Source organism: Onychomys torridus, chromosome 2 (assembly GCF_903995425.1).
Source record: "Onychomys torridus chromosome 2, mOncTor1.1, whole genome shotgun sequence".
NCBI lineage: Eukaryota > Metazoa > Chordata > Mammalia > Rodentia > Cricetidae > Onychomys > Onychomys torridus.
In genome coordinates, this window is record NC_050444.1 from 125791722 (window position 1) to 125807477 (window position 15756).

A 15756-nucleotide genomic window follows, 5' to 3' on the forward strand; every position below is an offset into this window, starting at 1 on the left:
AAGTAAGGCAGTAGAAGGAAGTAGAATGTTAAGAACACATTCCTTGACGTCTGAGGTTGTGTGGTGTAATAACCAGGCCAGAGCAATGCTGTTTTGTAGCCAAAGTAGAAAAACAGTTTAACAGAAAAGGGAGAGCATGCAGATGTGATGAGGAAGAAATGTCATAAGCTTCCTTAGTGATATAAAGACAAAATATGTAACTCATAGAATACATGTAACTAAAGCAAAGTGATGGAAGAGAAGCCGCCAGCACAGGAAGAGATACCAACACAGACCCTAATGAATGAGCCGCCAACTCTACTCCCAGGCCCTTCCAAAGGTGCCTACCAGATAGTGTTATTTGTCTCCACGTATTCGACAAGTAAGGGTGGAAAAGAATGTTAGCTGTTTACGTATCACTTCAGTAATGTCTTCACATCACTAATATTTGTTGGGCACTAATGGACCACTGGGCACAGGAGAAGAAATGGCAGCTGACATCTGTGCAGCTCTTCCAACAGTCTACACTGAACTCACATATACTGTCCCAATGATGCTAAGGAGCAGTACTGTCAGTCAGAGAGGTCAATATTAATGCTTAAATGCTAAGCCATTGCACTGGACTACAAATCAGACATCCAGCTCCACAATGCGGTCTTTATCACACACACTGCCTCAAATAAACACTCAGCGTCAGAGTTCTAAACATCTTAGCCTCTCTATTACTAACAACTTTCATATTACATGTTCTTAAAATGCCAAAGCAGTCAACGTCTAGAATATCTCAAAAGTACCTTCCTTCTTCTTCCTGCTGTTCCTAAAACATGTAAGCTCTCTTTTTACCAAACTCTAAATCTGACTCTAAAATTGGATCCACGTCGGTACCTGACTGGAAGGAGTTACCTAATAATGTGCTTTAAAGATAGAGAAGGTCACAGAACTCCGGAGAGAGAGGCAGAGGATCTTGAGTTCCAGGCCAACATGGGCTAGACAGCAAGATACTGCCACCACCACTCCAGCAAAAGTGCCTAGTAGCTGCAATGATTGTCATCCAAAGGTCCTTGGGCTTGTGGCATGAGGGTCTGTCCTTGCAAGTTCTACCAAAGAGGCCAGTTCTAAACTAAGCTATGAATAAGGGCAAGGAGGGAGAGGGAGAGAGGAGAAGAAGAGGGGAGAGAGGGAAAGAGAGGGAGAGAGGGAAGGAAGGAGGGGGAGAGAGAGAGAACATCATTCAGAAAAATGTAGAGGGCAAAAAGCTTTAAAAAGTGTTCAGGAAAGCAAGCAAGTAAAAGCACCTGATGGGTTTACATGGCCCTACAGCAGAGGCCTCTAAGGGCAGGCTGAAGACACACCAGACACTTCCATGTCACTTTAGCCAGTTTAGGGGAAAATCTCATCTGTCACATTCAATGCAATTAAATGTAGAGTAACTACCTTCTAATTGGACCACACATCTGTCCAAAATATGCTATATTATTTATGGAACTACCTAAATTAAAAAAAAAAATGATCACAGTCATGAAAACTGTTTTTACAAAACACACCTCAGGGTAATCTACAAACCTCTTCAACTCCATCTTCATTGCTCCCATCCCTTAATAACCGCATCATCACACACTGTTTTCTAAGCCTCTGCTTGAGCCCTTTTAGATGATGGGAGCTCATCATGTGCAAAGACCTAAGGTAAACCTTATCAAATCGAGCAATTTCTGGGTAAGACAAAGTAGAAGGGGGTCACAAAGCACCAGTTTTCTACAATTCAAGACTAAATCATCTATCTGCCATGCCTGTAAGCACCTTAGAGGCTAAACGTGAGCAAGCATTTTCTCTATGTGGGAAGAGGCGTGTGCTGCATCTGTCACTCACCCTGCTCTGTTTCCTGTGCTGAAGCCGCTATGGCAAGGATGGTGTGGACGTCTACTACCTACTACAAGGTGTTTCTCCCATCACCTCAGTTCCAGCTGGGTTAGGATCAGATGCATGACCGAAGCTAAGGTGAAAAGCACTCTAGAAATACTTTTATTTTTTAAAGACAGGATCTCAGACTGTAGCCCAGGCTAGCCTTAAATTCTCAGTATCCTTCTGGCTCAACCTCCTGAATGTGGTCACCACTCTGCTGCTCTGCCACTCGGCCTGTGCCTGTTAATCTTACTGACTGTAGACCTAACTTCCTACAATATGAGGCTGAAGACTGCTGTCACCAGGCTCACTACCACAGGGGAAAGCCATCTGAAAATGGGCACTAATCAGAGTAAACAGAATTGAGAAACAGACAGGGACTTGAGTACAAACTTCAGATCTCAGCTAGATTTGTCTGTTTTTCTGGACCCATTTTGTGCAGAGTTTTCTTTCATCTTTATCCTAATTAGCATTAACCAGGTATATGTGGTAATAACCAAATTCTATTAACAAGAAAATGAGGTAACCTTCTCAGCACTTATAAATCATTGTGCCTAACTTTATAATTTGGTTTTGTCAATAGCCCAATATTGATACAAAATACTTAAAAATGAATCTGGCACATTTTAATATATCATTTCACATTCAAATTGCCTTACACTAACTTCATTTCTGATAAAAATCTGTATTTTGCCCTACAGAAAGCAGAAAAAAAATAAATGCTTATAACTTTTCTATGTAACACTAAAAAGCAAGAATAAGTTCTCATTGTATTACATCAGTTATTTTTGAAAAAAAAAAATCCCCTTCCCCTGAAAAAGAAAACCATACACAAACTATCCAAACAGCATGCAAAGCCTCTTACTTGAAGCTGGAGAGTATGTCGAAGAATAGTTTCTTCTAAGGCATGGATCCACTTCTCTCGCTCATCTGCATCTCGAGCTAGAACAAAAGATTAGAGTTTGCTGTGTCATTTCCTTGACAGGTTCATCTTAAGGAAACATCTGATTTCTTAAATAGATCCACTATCTGAAAGAATTACAAACTATTTACAACAATTTTAACAAAAGGAATGACTGTGTTTACTAATAGGCGACTTTTGTCAAAGATTAACATTCCCATGGAGATCAACCAAAAAAGCTGGACTTGCTATTCTTTAATGGCTTCATTAACAGATGAATGGGTTTTAAAACGTGGCACATATACACAGTGGAATACCAGTCAGTCATTAACAAGAATAAAAACTGTTATTTGTGGCAACACAGATGGAACAAGTGAAATAAGCCAGGCAGAGACACACAAGCACCATATATCACTTGTGTGATCCCAAACAGTGGAACTCACAGAGGTTAGAAGAGGGTAAGTAGAGTGGAGAGAACGGATGGGGAAAGAGTAGACTGGCAGGTACTAAGTTACATTAACTAGAAGCAAGCAGCTCTGGTAAACTGTCATACTGTTGGACGACTGCCAATACCAATAGCTAAAAGAAGATTTCGAAAGTTTGGACCATCAAGAAGTTATTATGTTTGCAGAAATAGGTACACTTAGCCTGATTTTAAATAACACAATGTATACATGCACCAAGGCTAATATTAGCCCTATGCAGGATCTTACATTTTTATGTATCAGTTAAAAGATAAATTTAACTTAGATAAACTTAAGAAAGAAAGAAAATGAGAGCGAGAGAGGGAGGGAGGGAGGGAGGGAGGGAGGGAGGGAGGGAGGGAGGGAGGGAGGGAGAAAGGAAGGTTGTAGCTGCCATAAACCAAGTTAGTAAAGAATTACCAGTCAGCATCTTCTAGAAGGCAAACATCTAGAGAAGCCTGGAATTTAGGGATGCTCTTTGCCTGGCAGCATTATAAATTCCTAAGGAGGAGCTGTGTGCTGGGTGATGCACTTAAGATCTGTCAGTGTGTGGACCAAGAGTATTTGGGAACTATTTTCTGGTAAACTGAGACTGAACCTAAAAGGTTTTTTTGATGGGGGTGGGGATGGGGGGAGTTTCAAGATGGTTTCTCTAGGTAGTTTTGGTGCCTGTCCTGGATCTCGCTCTGTAGACCAGGCTGGCCTCAAACTCACAGAGTTGAAGATAGGACCCAGTAGCACAATGGATCTCAACCTGTGGGTTGTGACTCCTTTGGGGGTAGAATGACCCTTTCACAGGTGTCACCTAAGACCATCAGGAAACAGATATTTACATTATAATTCATAAAAGTAGCAAAATTACAGTTATGAAGTAGCAATAAAAATAATTTTACAGTTGGAAGTCACCACAATATGAGGGCTGTGTCCCATCATTAGGAAAGTTGAGAACCACTAAACTAGCAAAATGGAGTCTGGTAAATTAGGCTTCATTTTGGAACTAAGGATAAATCAGAACTAAATCAACTGCTTAGTCATCTGTGTGGTCCAGGAAGATCCCAGTACCCGAAACAGACTAAAGAGCCGCCATATTGTTAGTGATTCTAGCATCTGGCTAGCAAAGCTGGTGAAAATCTCCTCTACAGGATGGCAACCTCATCTTGGTAACTGACTTGTCTTTCTTTCTTTGTTGTTTTTTCAAAACAGGTTTCTCTGGGTGGCCCTGGCTGTCCTGGAACTCCCTCTGTAGATCAGGCTGGTCTCAAACTCAGAGATCTGCCTGCCTCTGCCCCCCATATGCTAAGATTAGAGGCATGTACCATCACTGACTTGTATTTCTATAAACCATTTTTCAAATATAGTCCAGCACACAAGTAAATCCAATCAAATATACATAAATGGAGATGCTTCTGAAGATGAAACCACACATGACTGAAACCAAGGTCAACAGGGACTCCAGATTAGTTTATAAGTAGCAGGTGGTATTTTACATTTTTATTTATTATTATTGTGTGGGCACTTCATGTAGGTCAGAGGACAATTTTGGAGGTTCAGTTCTCTCCACCTTTTCCTGTGTTCTAAGGATTAAATTTAGATCATGCTGAATGATCTAAATTTGGCTCTTCATTTTATTTTTCAAATAACCAAATATGAATTCTCAAATTGAAATGATAGTTTTAATTTCTATAATAATAAAAATTAAGAGCTCAATGGATGAGTTTAACAGATTAAGTACAGTTAACAAGGAAATTAGAGATCTGGAAGAGATTACAAGAAACAGCAACAGCAGCAGCCAGTCAAGGATGTGGAGCACTCATAGTGGGCTGGAGAGGCGTCAGAAGTGAAGAGCACTTGCTGCTCTTCCAAAGGACCCAAGTGCTGTTCCCAGTGCCCACATTGGGCAACTCGAAACCACCTGAAACTCCAACTCCAGGAATATTTGATATAGTCTCTGGCCTCTGTGGGCACCTGCACACACACACACACACACACACACACACACACACACACACACACACATAAACAGATAAAGGGGCAAATAAGTAAGTAAGTAAATAAATAAATAAGGAAATGTACTCTGCCCATGACTGGATACCAGGGGGAGATAAAGAATAAATGAGAAACCACACTGAGGAAAGAGAAAAACAGGAAATAAATACAGGGACATGAGAAAGGGAAAGAGCCCATCATTCTCCCAGATCTATGTGCATTCCTGGCTGGCTGAGTGCCAAGAATTCTGATGACACCTGCAAAGAACATGATACTCCCTTTTGCTAAGAAAAATCTCATGAACAAGAAAGATTATGAAACATGTTTACAGTCAAAACACACATCACGACCTCTCAGTAACCACACATAGTACGCATTTTCTTAGGAAATCTTACCACAATTATGAATCATGCCAACACTCAAAACAAGACGTCTTATCGCATATGACCTATGTGTTGTATCTTTCTTGTCCTATACTTTTATATAATCAGCACACCTTATCTGCAAACCCCTACAATACACCTCATAAATCACTTTACTGGCTTTCATTTACCATTAGATAAAAACATACCAAAAACAGTTTAATCTTTTAAACACAGCTACAGTTCAAAACTCATATACCCAGCTGCCCCTAAGAAATTTCAGTTAACCTCTCTCAAGAAGCCTGCACTTCCCTGTACATGTGTACGGTATCCCCACCCCACTCCCAACACACACACACACACACACACACACACACACACACACACACACACACACACACAGAGAGAGAGAGAGAGAGAGAGAAAGAGAGAGAGAGAGAGAAGCATGCTGCCTGTTTGTAATAAACCTCAGTCTTGCTTCATACTGACTTCCTGAAATCCTTTCCTGAGACTTGAATCAAGATCTTGACTTCACTTAACAGCGGTTCCTATAGTACCCACCCCTCAGGAGTCACAGCTGGTAAAGTTACACTGCTCTGCTACCTGGCTGAGAATTTCCCAAAACTGATGAAAGACATTAAGCCACAGATTTCAGAAGCCCTCGGAATCCCAGACAGGTTATTCCTATAGAATCCAATACTTCAGCAAATACTGAAGGCACTCTCAGTACACCAGAGTAAAGTGGTGGATAAAGCACACAGAAATATACATACATATTTGTGCCTGTGTGTCTGTATGTGTGCATCAGAAATGATTTTCTGCAGAGGTTGGAAGGTGCGGATCTAGTTTCACTCCTCTACAGTGCACACCCCATTTTCGTCAGCACCACTTACTGAACAGGCCATCATTTTTCCAGTGTATTTTTTGACACTTTTGTCCAAAATTAGGTAGCCATGGTGGCTGACGAGTGGCTCACCAAGAAAAAGAACTTTGTCATGCCAGCCTGATGACCTGAGTCTGACCCCTGGAGTCCATAGTAAGAGAGAACCAACTCCTGCAAGCCGTCTTATGACTGCTACACACACGCTGTGGCACACCCCTGCCTGAACTCACACATGAGGAGGGAATGCATCAGTGGGATGAGGGAGCAGAGGGAGAGCCAACAAAAACAAGATTCTGGTGGAAAATGCCATAATGAAGCCTAATACCGTGTATGATCAATGTGCGCCAGTGTGTGTGTGTGCACATGTACACGTACCATGTGATGCTAACTTAGATTCTCTTAGCATAAAGGACATTACTGGGTCAACTGTGGAACTTGAGTCAATGAATCGAGTGGTATTAATATATCAATGCCAATTCCCCTACATGAATATTTCTAATGCTAACAGCTATATTGTACATATGTGGCAAATTTTCTGTTTACAGGAAATAAAGAACTCAGAAGGTTCTTAATACTATAAGGTTGAGATGATTTTTAAATTTGTTTTTGGACATTTACGTATTTGTAGTGTGTGTGCCCGTGTGGAGGTCAGAGGACAACTTACAGAAGTAGGTTCTCTCCTTCTGCCATGTGGGGGTGCCAGGGTCAAATTCAGGTCATGTTTATCAGGCTTGGGGGCAAGTCCCTTTACCCACTGAAACATCTCACCAGACCAAGATTGAGATTTTTAAATATAACCTTTAAATTCTACAATGAACATTATAATAATAAAACAAACACAATCTAAATAAATGGAAACAATATTCATGAAGAACTCCTATTCTAATGCTGAATTTTAAATTCAAATTCTAGATTTAATAAAATGCTAATTAAAATTCACAACTTTGAGTTTTGCCAAGCTGGTTCTACAGCTTTTCTAGAAATGCAGAGTACAGAACGACAGAGAACTACCTGAAGACAGAGAAGCCTTGTTGGAGAGTCTAATTCAAGTATGAAGTCACATGAAGTGGTAGTGAAGACGACATGGGCAGCTACTTACGATCCTCACTGCTAGGCCTGCCCACTTTCTAAGCCTGACTGTAGTTAGTCTGGGCATGCTCACCCTCTGAAGAGCAGCCGTTCCTCCCCATGCAGCTGAGCCTGCCTGCTTCCACCACCTCTAACCAAGATAAGATCAAATATGGGGCTAGAGGTGTAGCTCAGTTGATGGTGTTTCCCCAAGAGGCCCTGAGTCCAATAATCCCAGCATACAGGAGAAGCTGCAATCAGCCATGGAGCTTATGGAATACAGCCTGGTGGCTAGCAAAGCTACACTGGGTACATCCTGGAGAGGTAAAGCCCCGGAAGGATTGTTTCCACAATGTCCTCCACTTCCTCCGGCTTGCTGATGCTGTGTTCCTGCTGTATTTGGCATAGTGTGATTACTATGTATCTGGTATAGTCTAATTGTTTCATGGGAAAAATCCCACTCCGCACTGGGCAATTAATTTACTTGCAGATCATAATGAAGATGATTTTTATAAGAACAATGATACTTAGTTAGATGTATGATTTAACTGACATTTCTGAGTCAGCCTAAAAGACACAGGTGGCTAAAACAGGTATTGAAGATGATTAGGGAAATGGTTTGGGTTATTCTGCCAATTGCTCCCATAAGAGATACAAAAAGATTTAAAAAAGGGGGGGGGGGGCTGGAGAAATGGCTCAGTGGTTAGGAGCACTGGCTGCTCTTCCAGAGGATCCAGGTTCAATTCCCCAGCACCCACATGGCAGCTAACAACTGTCTGTAACTTCAAGATCTGACACCCTCACAGGGACATACATGCAGGCAAAAACACCAATGCACATAAAATAAAAATAAAAAAATAAAAAAGAACATTGGTTCTCTGCCAGGCAGTGGTGGTGCATGCATGCCTTAAAAAAAGATAAAAATAGGCTAGAAGTCACCTTCCCCTTAGTTAGATGTGAGATCTGCAGAGGATGGAAAATAAGAACAAGAAAGCCTCATGCATTCTGCCTGTGGAAAAACAGGCTGATGATCGAAGAAAACAATTATGTCCCTACACCTAAAGTCAGACCTGAGTCCCTTGGTCATGTAGCTTACAGAATTAATCACAGGCCCCAGGATATAACTTGAAAAAACAAAGTTGTGAAAGGAAATTAAATGACTCTATTGTGTGAGAACAGTAGACAGTGGCTAGACAACTCGAGTAAAGTTCTGCAGGAATCTGTTAACCTGAAACCGCAAACAGCTGCATGCCAGTACAAAAGGAACTGGCTGAAATACACTCAGCTTGCTTAAAACCTTGTTAATCAAATATGAAAGAATCACTGCTGGGTGAAGATTTTATAGTGGGAAAATTAATACAAAAATGTCTAACTACTTGTGGGGCTTCTAAGAAAGTCATATAACTTGTGGTCATAATGTGATTTCTTCCTGTGTAAAGATTTTAATTTGTTTTTGGAAAATGTGTAAATTGTGGTTGTGAGGTAATCTTTTCCTTGTGTAGAAATTTTTGTCTTGGGGTTACAAAGGGGATAAGAAAAAAATAAGAGAAGTAGAAGGAAAACATCAGGGAAGATGGAAGAAGAGGACATCAGGGAAGATGGAGGAGGAGAACATCAGGGAAGATGGAGGAGGAGAACATCAGGGAAGATGGAGGAGGAGAACATCAGGGAAGATGGAAGAGGAGAACATCAGGGAAGATGGAGGAGGAGAACATCTGGGAAGATGGAGGAGGAGAACATCAGGGAAGATGGAGGAGGAAGACATCAGGGAAGATGGAGGAGAAAGACATCAGGGAAGATGGAGAAGGAGGACATCAGGGAAGATGGAGAAGGAGGACATCAGGGAAGATGGAGGAGAAAGACATCAGGGAAGATGGAGAAGGAGGACATCAGGGAAGATGGAGAAGGAGGACATCAGGGAAGATGGAGGAGAAAGACATCAGGGAAGATGGAGGAGAAAGACATCAGGGAAGATGGAGGAGAAAGACATCAGGGAAGATGGAGAAGGAGGACATCAGGGAAGATGGAGGAGAAAGACATCAGGGAAGATGGAGAAGGAGGACATCAGGGAAGATGGAGGAGAAAGACATCAGGGAAGATGGAGGAGAGAGACATCAGGGAAGATGGAGAAGGAGGACATCAGGGAAGATGGAGAAGGAGGACATCAGGGAAGATGGAGGAGAAAGACATCAGGGAAGATGGAAGAGGAGAACATCAGGGAAGATGCAGGAGAACACCAAAGAAGGTGGAGGAAAAGAACATCAGGGCAGAAGAACAAAATATAAAAAGAACAGAGTAATAACAAATAACAGAACGAGGACTGGAGAGATGGCTCAGAGGTTAAGAGCACTGGCTGCTCTTCCAGAGGTCCTGAGTTCAATTCCCAGCAACCACATGGTGGCTCACAACCATCTGTAGTGAGATCTGGTGCCCTCTTCTGGCTGGCAGGCATACTTGCAGACAGAATACTGTATACATAATAAATAAATAAATCTTTAAAAAAATAAAAAATAAACCAAGTAACAGAATGAATAATAAAATGAAGAATTAAGCTTTGGCCCTCACATAAAGTTCCCATGTGTGTCTGTGTGTCTGTGTGTCTGTCCAGTAGTTCACCTACTCCACATCTCCTCTCTAGTTTCTTTGACCTGTTGAGAGCTGGTTCTCTCAGCAGCAGTGGGGTCAAGAAGATCCAAGTTCAAGGTTATCCTTGGCTATTGAAAGAGCAAGGGTAAAGGAATGGATGAAACAGATTAGAGACCAGAAATGGGTCCCATTGTGTATGTAGACACTTGATTTGAGACATGTGCACTAGTGTGCAGTAAGGAACAACTCTTTAGTATACAGCACTGGGATAATAACAAAGAAAAATGAAATCTGACCCTACCTTGTACTATACATAAACCAAATCCAAATATTCTTACTCCTAATTTGAAAGAAAAATCAGAGTTTGAAGTGAAAAAGGAGACTATCTTTATAACTTTGCTATAGAAAAAAGAAAAAAAAAACTCCTAAGGGGGACACAAAACCTCCAATTATAAGCAAAAATGACATAAACTACCCCAACGAGTGGGGGTTGGGGGCCAATTCAAGCAAGGCTCTGGGGTAAGAAGATTATAGCTGAATTTTACAGACTGAGTAGGAATTTAAAGCAAAGATGGGGTAGGGGTGCAGGTTATGTGGAGAGGAGGGCCCTGACAGGAATATCCCAAGCAGAAAGGACAGACTACAGCAAATGAGGGGCTGAGAAAAGGGCTAAGTGAGCATCTGAAGACATGGCCTGGCCCATGCCATGCTACTTTTACTGTCATTGGCCTTAGAAAGCCTCGTACAGCATCCAGGTATTGACTGTGTCTCTACATTAGGGGCTTGGATTAAATCATCCCTGCTCGCTGAAGAGTCTAGATTGTATTATTTTGACTGGTTTAGTCCACATTCTCCAATTCTCCTATGTGTCAGTAAACAACTTCTGCCCTATGGGATCTACTAGGAAAGGTATCTTTGTGTACAATGAGGTGACTGGCTATTCAATCATAACAAATTACGTGTTCATATGAGAAATATAGTAAGTCACAGATAGCCTGCACAACAGCTCTCTAGAGGGAAAATGAGAATTCTTTATGTTCATTCTGAGTGAACTCTGCTCATGCCTAAAAGTATGGTTTAGTGAGTTAGCTACAACTCGAGTGCTATGTTGTTACTAAATGTACAGACAGTTCATGTGCAAGTCAATACTCTTTTCCTTTTATGAGCCTTTTAAAATCCAGGGTTTCATGTAGCCCAGGTTGGACTGAAAATTACTACATAGCCAAGGACAACCTTGAACCCCTTACTGATCCTGCTGCCTCCCACTCACAAATTCTGGGATTATTCCCTACAGTGCTTTGGAAATGCTAGGTAAGCACTCTAGCACCTGAGCTACAATCCCCAACCCGTACATTTCTAGACACCCAGTTCACCTCAAGATTCTCTGGCATCTACCATTCCTCTTCATACATGATGAAGCCTGCTTTACACCTCTAAACAGTAAGCTGCATTGTTTGACTATGGTCACAATGAGGGGCATATTTATAACATGGCCTGGTTAACATATATACGTGTATATGGATACATATGTACATATAAAACCTGAACATTCGTTTCACAAAACAATACTTGCTTTTACAACATGTTACTAATATTCATTCTCCACCCCCCTCTTCCTGCTCCCCCAGGACTCACTGTATAACCCTGGCTGGCCTGGAACTCACTTTATAGACAGGACTGGCTTGGAACTGGCAGGAATCTACCTGTCCCACCCTGCCTCCCAAGTGCTGAGATTAAAGGTGTGTACCGCAAAGCCCAGCACATTCTCTCTTTATATTTCACTTTTATGATGATGGGGAACAAGGCTGAGGAGATGGCTTAGAGGAGAAACTGCTTGCCATACAAACGTGAGGACTTGAGTCTGGATCTCTAGCATCCAACCAAAAAGTAACAGCTGAACCAGAAAATAGAGAAGGGGGATCCCAGGCACTCCTCAGCCACTCAGCACTACTTCCTGTCCAGTGAGAAATCCTGTCTCAAAAAATAACATGCAGAATGGCAGAGGAAGACATCCAACAGTTGACTTTTAGCCTTCACATGCACACGCATACACACATATCTCCCCGCCCCTACATGAATGTTGATTTGCACTTAGGATATTCCAAGGCTAGTGAGATGGCTCAGCAGGTTAAAGGTGCTTGTAGTCAAGACCCATGTTTGATGTCCAAGACTCACACAGTGGAAGGAGAGAACTGACTCCGACAAGTTGTCCTCTGACCTCATGTGTGCAGACACTAATGTATCCACACACAAACACACATAAAAAGTTCATGAAAAATCTTAAAAATATAATTCATAAACTAATAATTCAACTCTTATTTGGCAAAGGTTACTGTAAGCCATTTCAATATCACACAAAAACATTGTTTATCATTAACCCTTATGCTCTATGAGGTAAAAACCAAGAGGGCTGGCTCCTGGGTCCAAACTCTGGTCTGATTCCTGGCCTTGCCCTTATTCACCAGGATTGTCACACGTTCCTTATGCCCTCTGTGACTTAAGTGTCTCATCTATACTGCAAGGCTTAGAGGCAGGAGTTCAAAGCTAGCCTCGGCTACACAGTGAGTCCCAAACCAGCCTGGGCTACACAGTAAGTTCAAACCGGACTGGAATACACAGGGAGACCTTGTCTCAAACAAACAAACCAATAACAAAACCCAAGCTGAAAAATGATCTTATTCAATAAAGACAGCCTGTATTCCAAGGAGATTTTACAGTCTGTTGCCAATTATAAAATGGGTGCTAGTAACCAAATTCTGATTCTCTGCAGTTTTATGCTCTTGACTTCTGAGCCACCCTCTGGGGTGGTTATTTTGTCACAACATGTTTATTAATAAAATGGATTTATTTATTAATATCATGAGATTTTATATTGTTTGAGAGTTGTTTTTTTCAGATAGTGGCCCTTCTAGAACTCAACTATGTTGCCCAGGTTGGCCTTGAATTTAAAGCCTCAGCCTTGAGTGCTAGGTTTATAGCAGTGTATAATTATGCTGGCTCTTATTGATACTATGAGTAAATATGCTTAAAATCAGTTTTAATTTCTAAACTTGAAGACGCTACTATACACATGTGAATACAAGTTTTCTGGAGGCATATAATTTTAGAAGACATAGCAAGAATACTCAGATTAAGAAGTCTGAGAACTGCTGGCACATTATGTAATAGCTTACTTATTACTCCCTCCACTGAATTCTAAGCACCCAGAAAGAAGAATCAGGTCAGTCTAATTTGTTGCTATATTGCAAATAACTAGCAAACCACCTTGCTCACTACATGATGGATGGATGGATGGACGGATGGTTGGTAAATACAACCATTCCATTTAGATAACTTGGTGGCTCAGAGTGCAACTGACATATTGAATTGTCAAAATGTTTTGTGCTATTTGTACAATGGTCAATCCAGGTACTCAGAATAGCATGCTGTGCCAAAGCTCACCCACTGAGCCAGACATCCAGGAGAAGCTATTTTTAGAAGACAGTAAGGTGATAAGGAAAGAAAATGTTCATATGATCAAATCTAAGCCGATGTTTTGATAGCCAGAAATTTTCAGAATTGTGACTTTAATAAACTGTTTATTATAGAAGTTAGAGGGGAGAGCAGATAAAAAGATATGTTTATCTTATACCTTGTGTACCTTTCAATCAAAGCAGATAGAATGCTCCAGGCTTATGACCCCACCCAAGCCCCACTTCCCTAGCTCATCTCCGGACTCCCTGAGGTCTGGACTGGAACCTGGTCCACATTTTCTTAATTCTCTAACACTACCATTTTCTTAGCAACTAACCGGTACTCACAATTGTGGAACAAATAGTCACTGTCTTCTAGAGTGATGCCTTTTCTCAAGTCTCCTGACCAGCCTTGTCTTTGGTTTTTTGTTTTGGTTTGGTTTTTTGGTTTTTGTTGTTGTTGTTTTGTATGTTTGTTTTTCCCTGATGCTGTGACAAAATGCTTTGGTAAAAATAACTTAAGGGAGGAAGGTTTGATTTTAGCTCAGGGTGTGAGGCACAGCAGGGAAGTCAGGGCAATGGAGCACCAGCAGAAAGCAGTGAAGCATGCTGCGGCTCAGCTCTCTCCCTCTACTTTATCCAGTCCAGGACCCAAGGCCAGGGAATGGTTCTGCCCACATTTAAGATAGGTCTTTCCACATCAATGAATGTGATCAAGATAACTCCCACAAGCATGCCCAGAGGTCCATCTCCCAGGACTCTCTTCTACAGTCTGTCAAATTGACAATTAATACTAACCATCCCAAGCATTTACAGAAGACTGCCCATAACCCAGCATCCTCCATTCCCACTACCCAGCCTTGCTGTTTCTTTATGCCTTAACATACATGATGGTTCATGGTTATTATTTATTGTCCATCTCTCCTGTCACTGGAATATTAAGCTCCACAAAAGCAGGGGTCTTTCTGGAGGGTCGGGGTGATGTACACCTTTAAACCCAGTACTTGGAAGGCAGAAGCAGACAAATCTCTGAGTTTGAGGTCAGCCTGGTCTACAGAGCTATACAGAGAAACCCCCATCTCGAAAAACAAACAAACAAACAAAAATGAAAAAAAAGTAGAAGTCAGTCTTTACTTCTTGACATATCTCAAGCAGCTAGAATCTCATCAGGGAAACAACTGTTCAACAAAATATTTGCTGAATGAGACTTGATGACCCACTAATCATACTACTGGGCATAGTATCCATTTTCTGTCTGTAATCTAAAGTTGGGTTTCTTCTCTTCTCCTCTCCTCTCCTCTCCCCTCCCCTCCCACTGCTTTGGTTTTTTGAGGCAAGGTCTCACTATGTGACTCTGACTGTCCTGGAACTCACTCTGTAGACCAGACTGTCCTCGAATTCACAGAGACCTACCTGTCTCTGCCTACCCAGTGTTGCAGTTAAAGGCATGTGCTATATCATACGTGGCAAGTTAGAGTTTCTGAGAAATTATTTTTGCTTGATATCTTTTTTTTTTTTTTTTTTTTTGAGCCGAGGATCGAACCCAGGGCCTTGCGCTTTCTAGGCAAGTGCTCTACCACTGAGCTAAATCCCCAACCCCAGCTTGATATCTTATTATATCTTCCATAATTGGCTCCTTCAAAGATTTATTAATAGTTATAGCTGAAGTCTCTAAACTGTCAAAATACATGCAAATATTTGCAAATGTGTCTCTCCTCCATAACTTCTGTTTTGATTATCTGAAGCAATATTGTGAGTCTCCAGGACAGAGTCAGCATTGTATTAGGCAACTGTGTGTTCATTCAGTCAAAGACAATGAAAACCATGAGTTCTTTTCAATTCATTCACCAATCACATGCTTGTCAGCCAAATTATTCCTACTCAATGAAAATCCTTGACAAATTAATATGCAAATATATACTAATACTTTTAGCTCCTACAGGGCTTTCTATCCTGCATTAACTTCAGGTTTTAGTGAAGGAGTAAAAGTGTCAGTCAATCACTATTCCTTAACTTTAAAAAAGCAAGCCTTTTTAAAGTCTTCTACCCCCACCCTCACCCCCGGAGCTGAGGACCGAACCCAGGGCCTTGCGCCTAGCAAGCGCTCTACCACTGAGCTAAATCCCCAACCCCTTAAAGTCTTTTTTAAGACATGGGAATGATGAACATTTAGGAA

The 15756-nt window shown here is 41.4% G+C and overlaps 1 protein-coding gene across 7 annotated transcripts in view; it reads right to left on the reverse strand.

Annotated features, from left to right (window-relative positions):
* Nucleotides 1-15756, reverse strand: part of Osbpl9 (oxysterol binding protein like 9) — a 139874-nt gene that overhangs the window by 68103 nt on the left and 56015 nt on the right. For all 7 annotated transcript variants that reach the window (XM_036178354.1, XM_036178353.1, XM_036178352.1 and 4 more), the window contains one exon: nucleotides 2744-2820. In XM_036178354.1, coding sequence (XP_036034247.1) covers nucleotides 2744-2820 — 77 coding nt within the window. The remainder of the gene's footprint in view (nucleotides 1-2743; nucleotides 2821-15756) is intronic.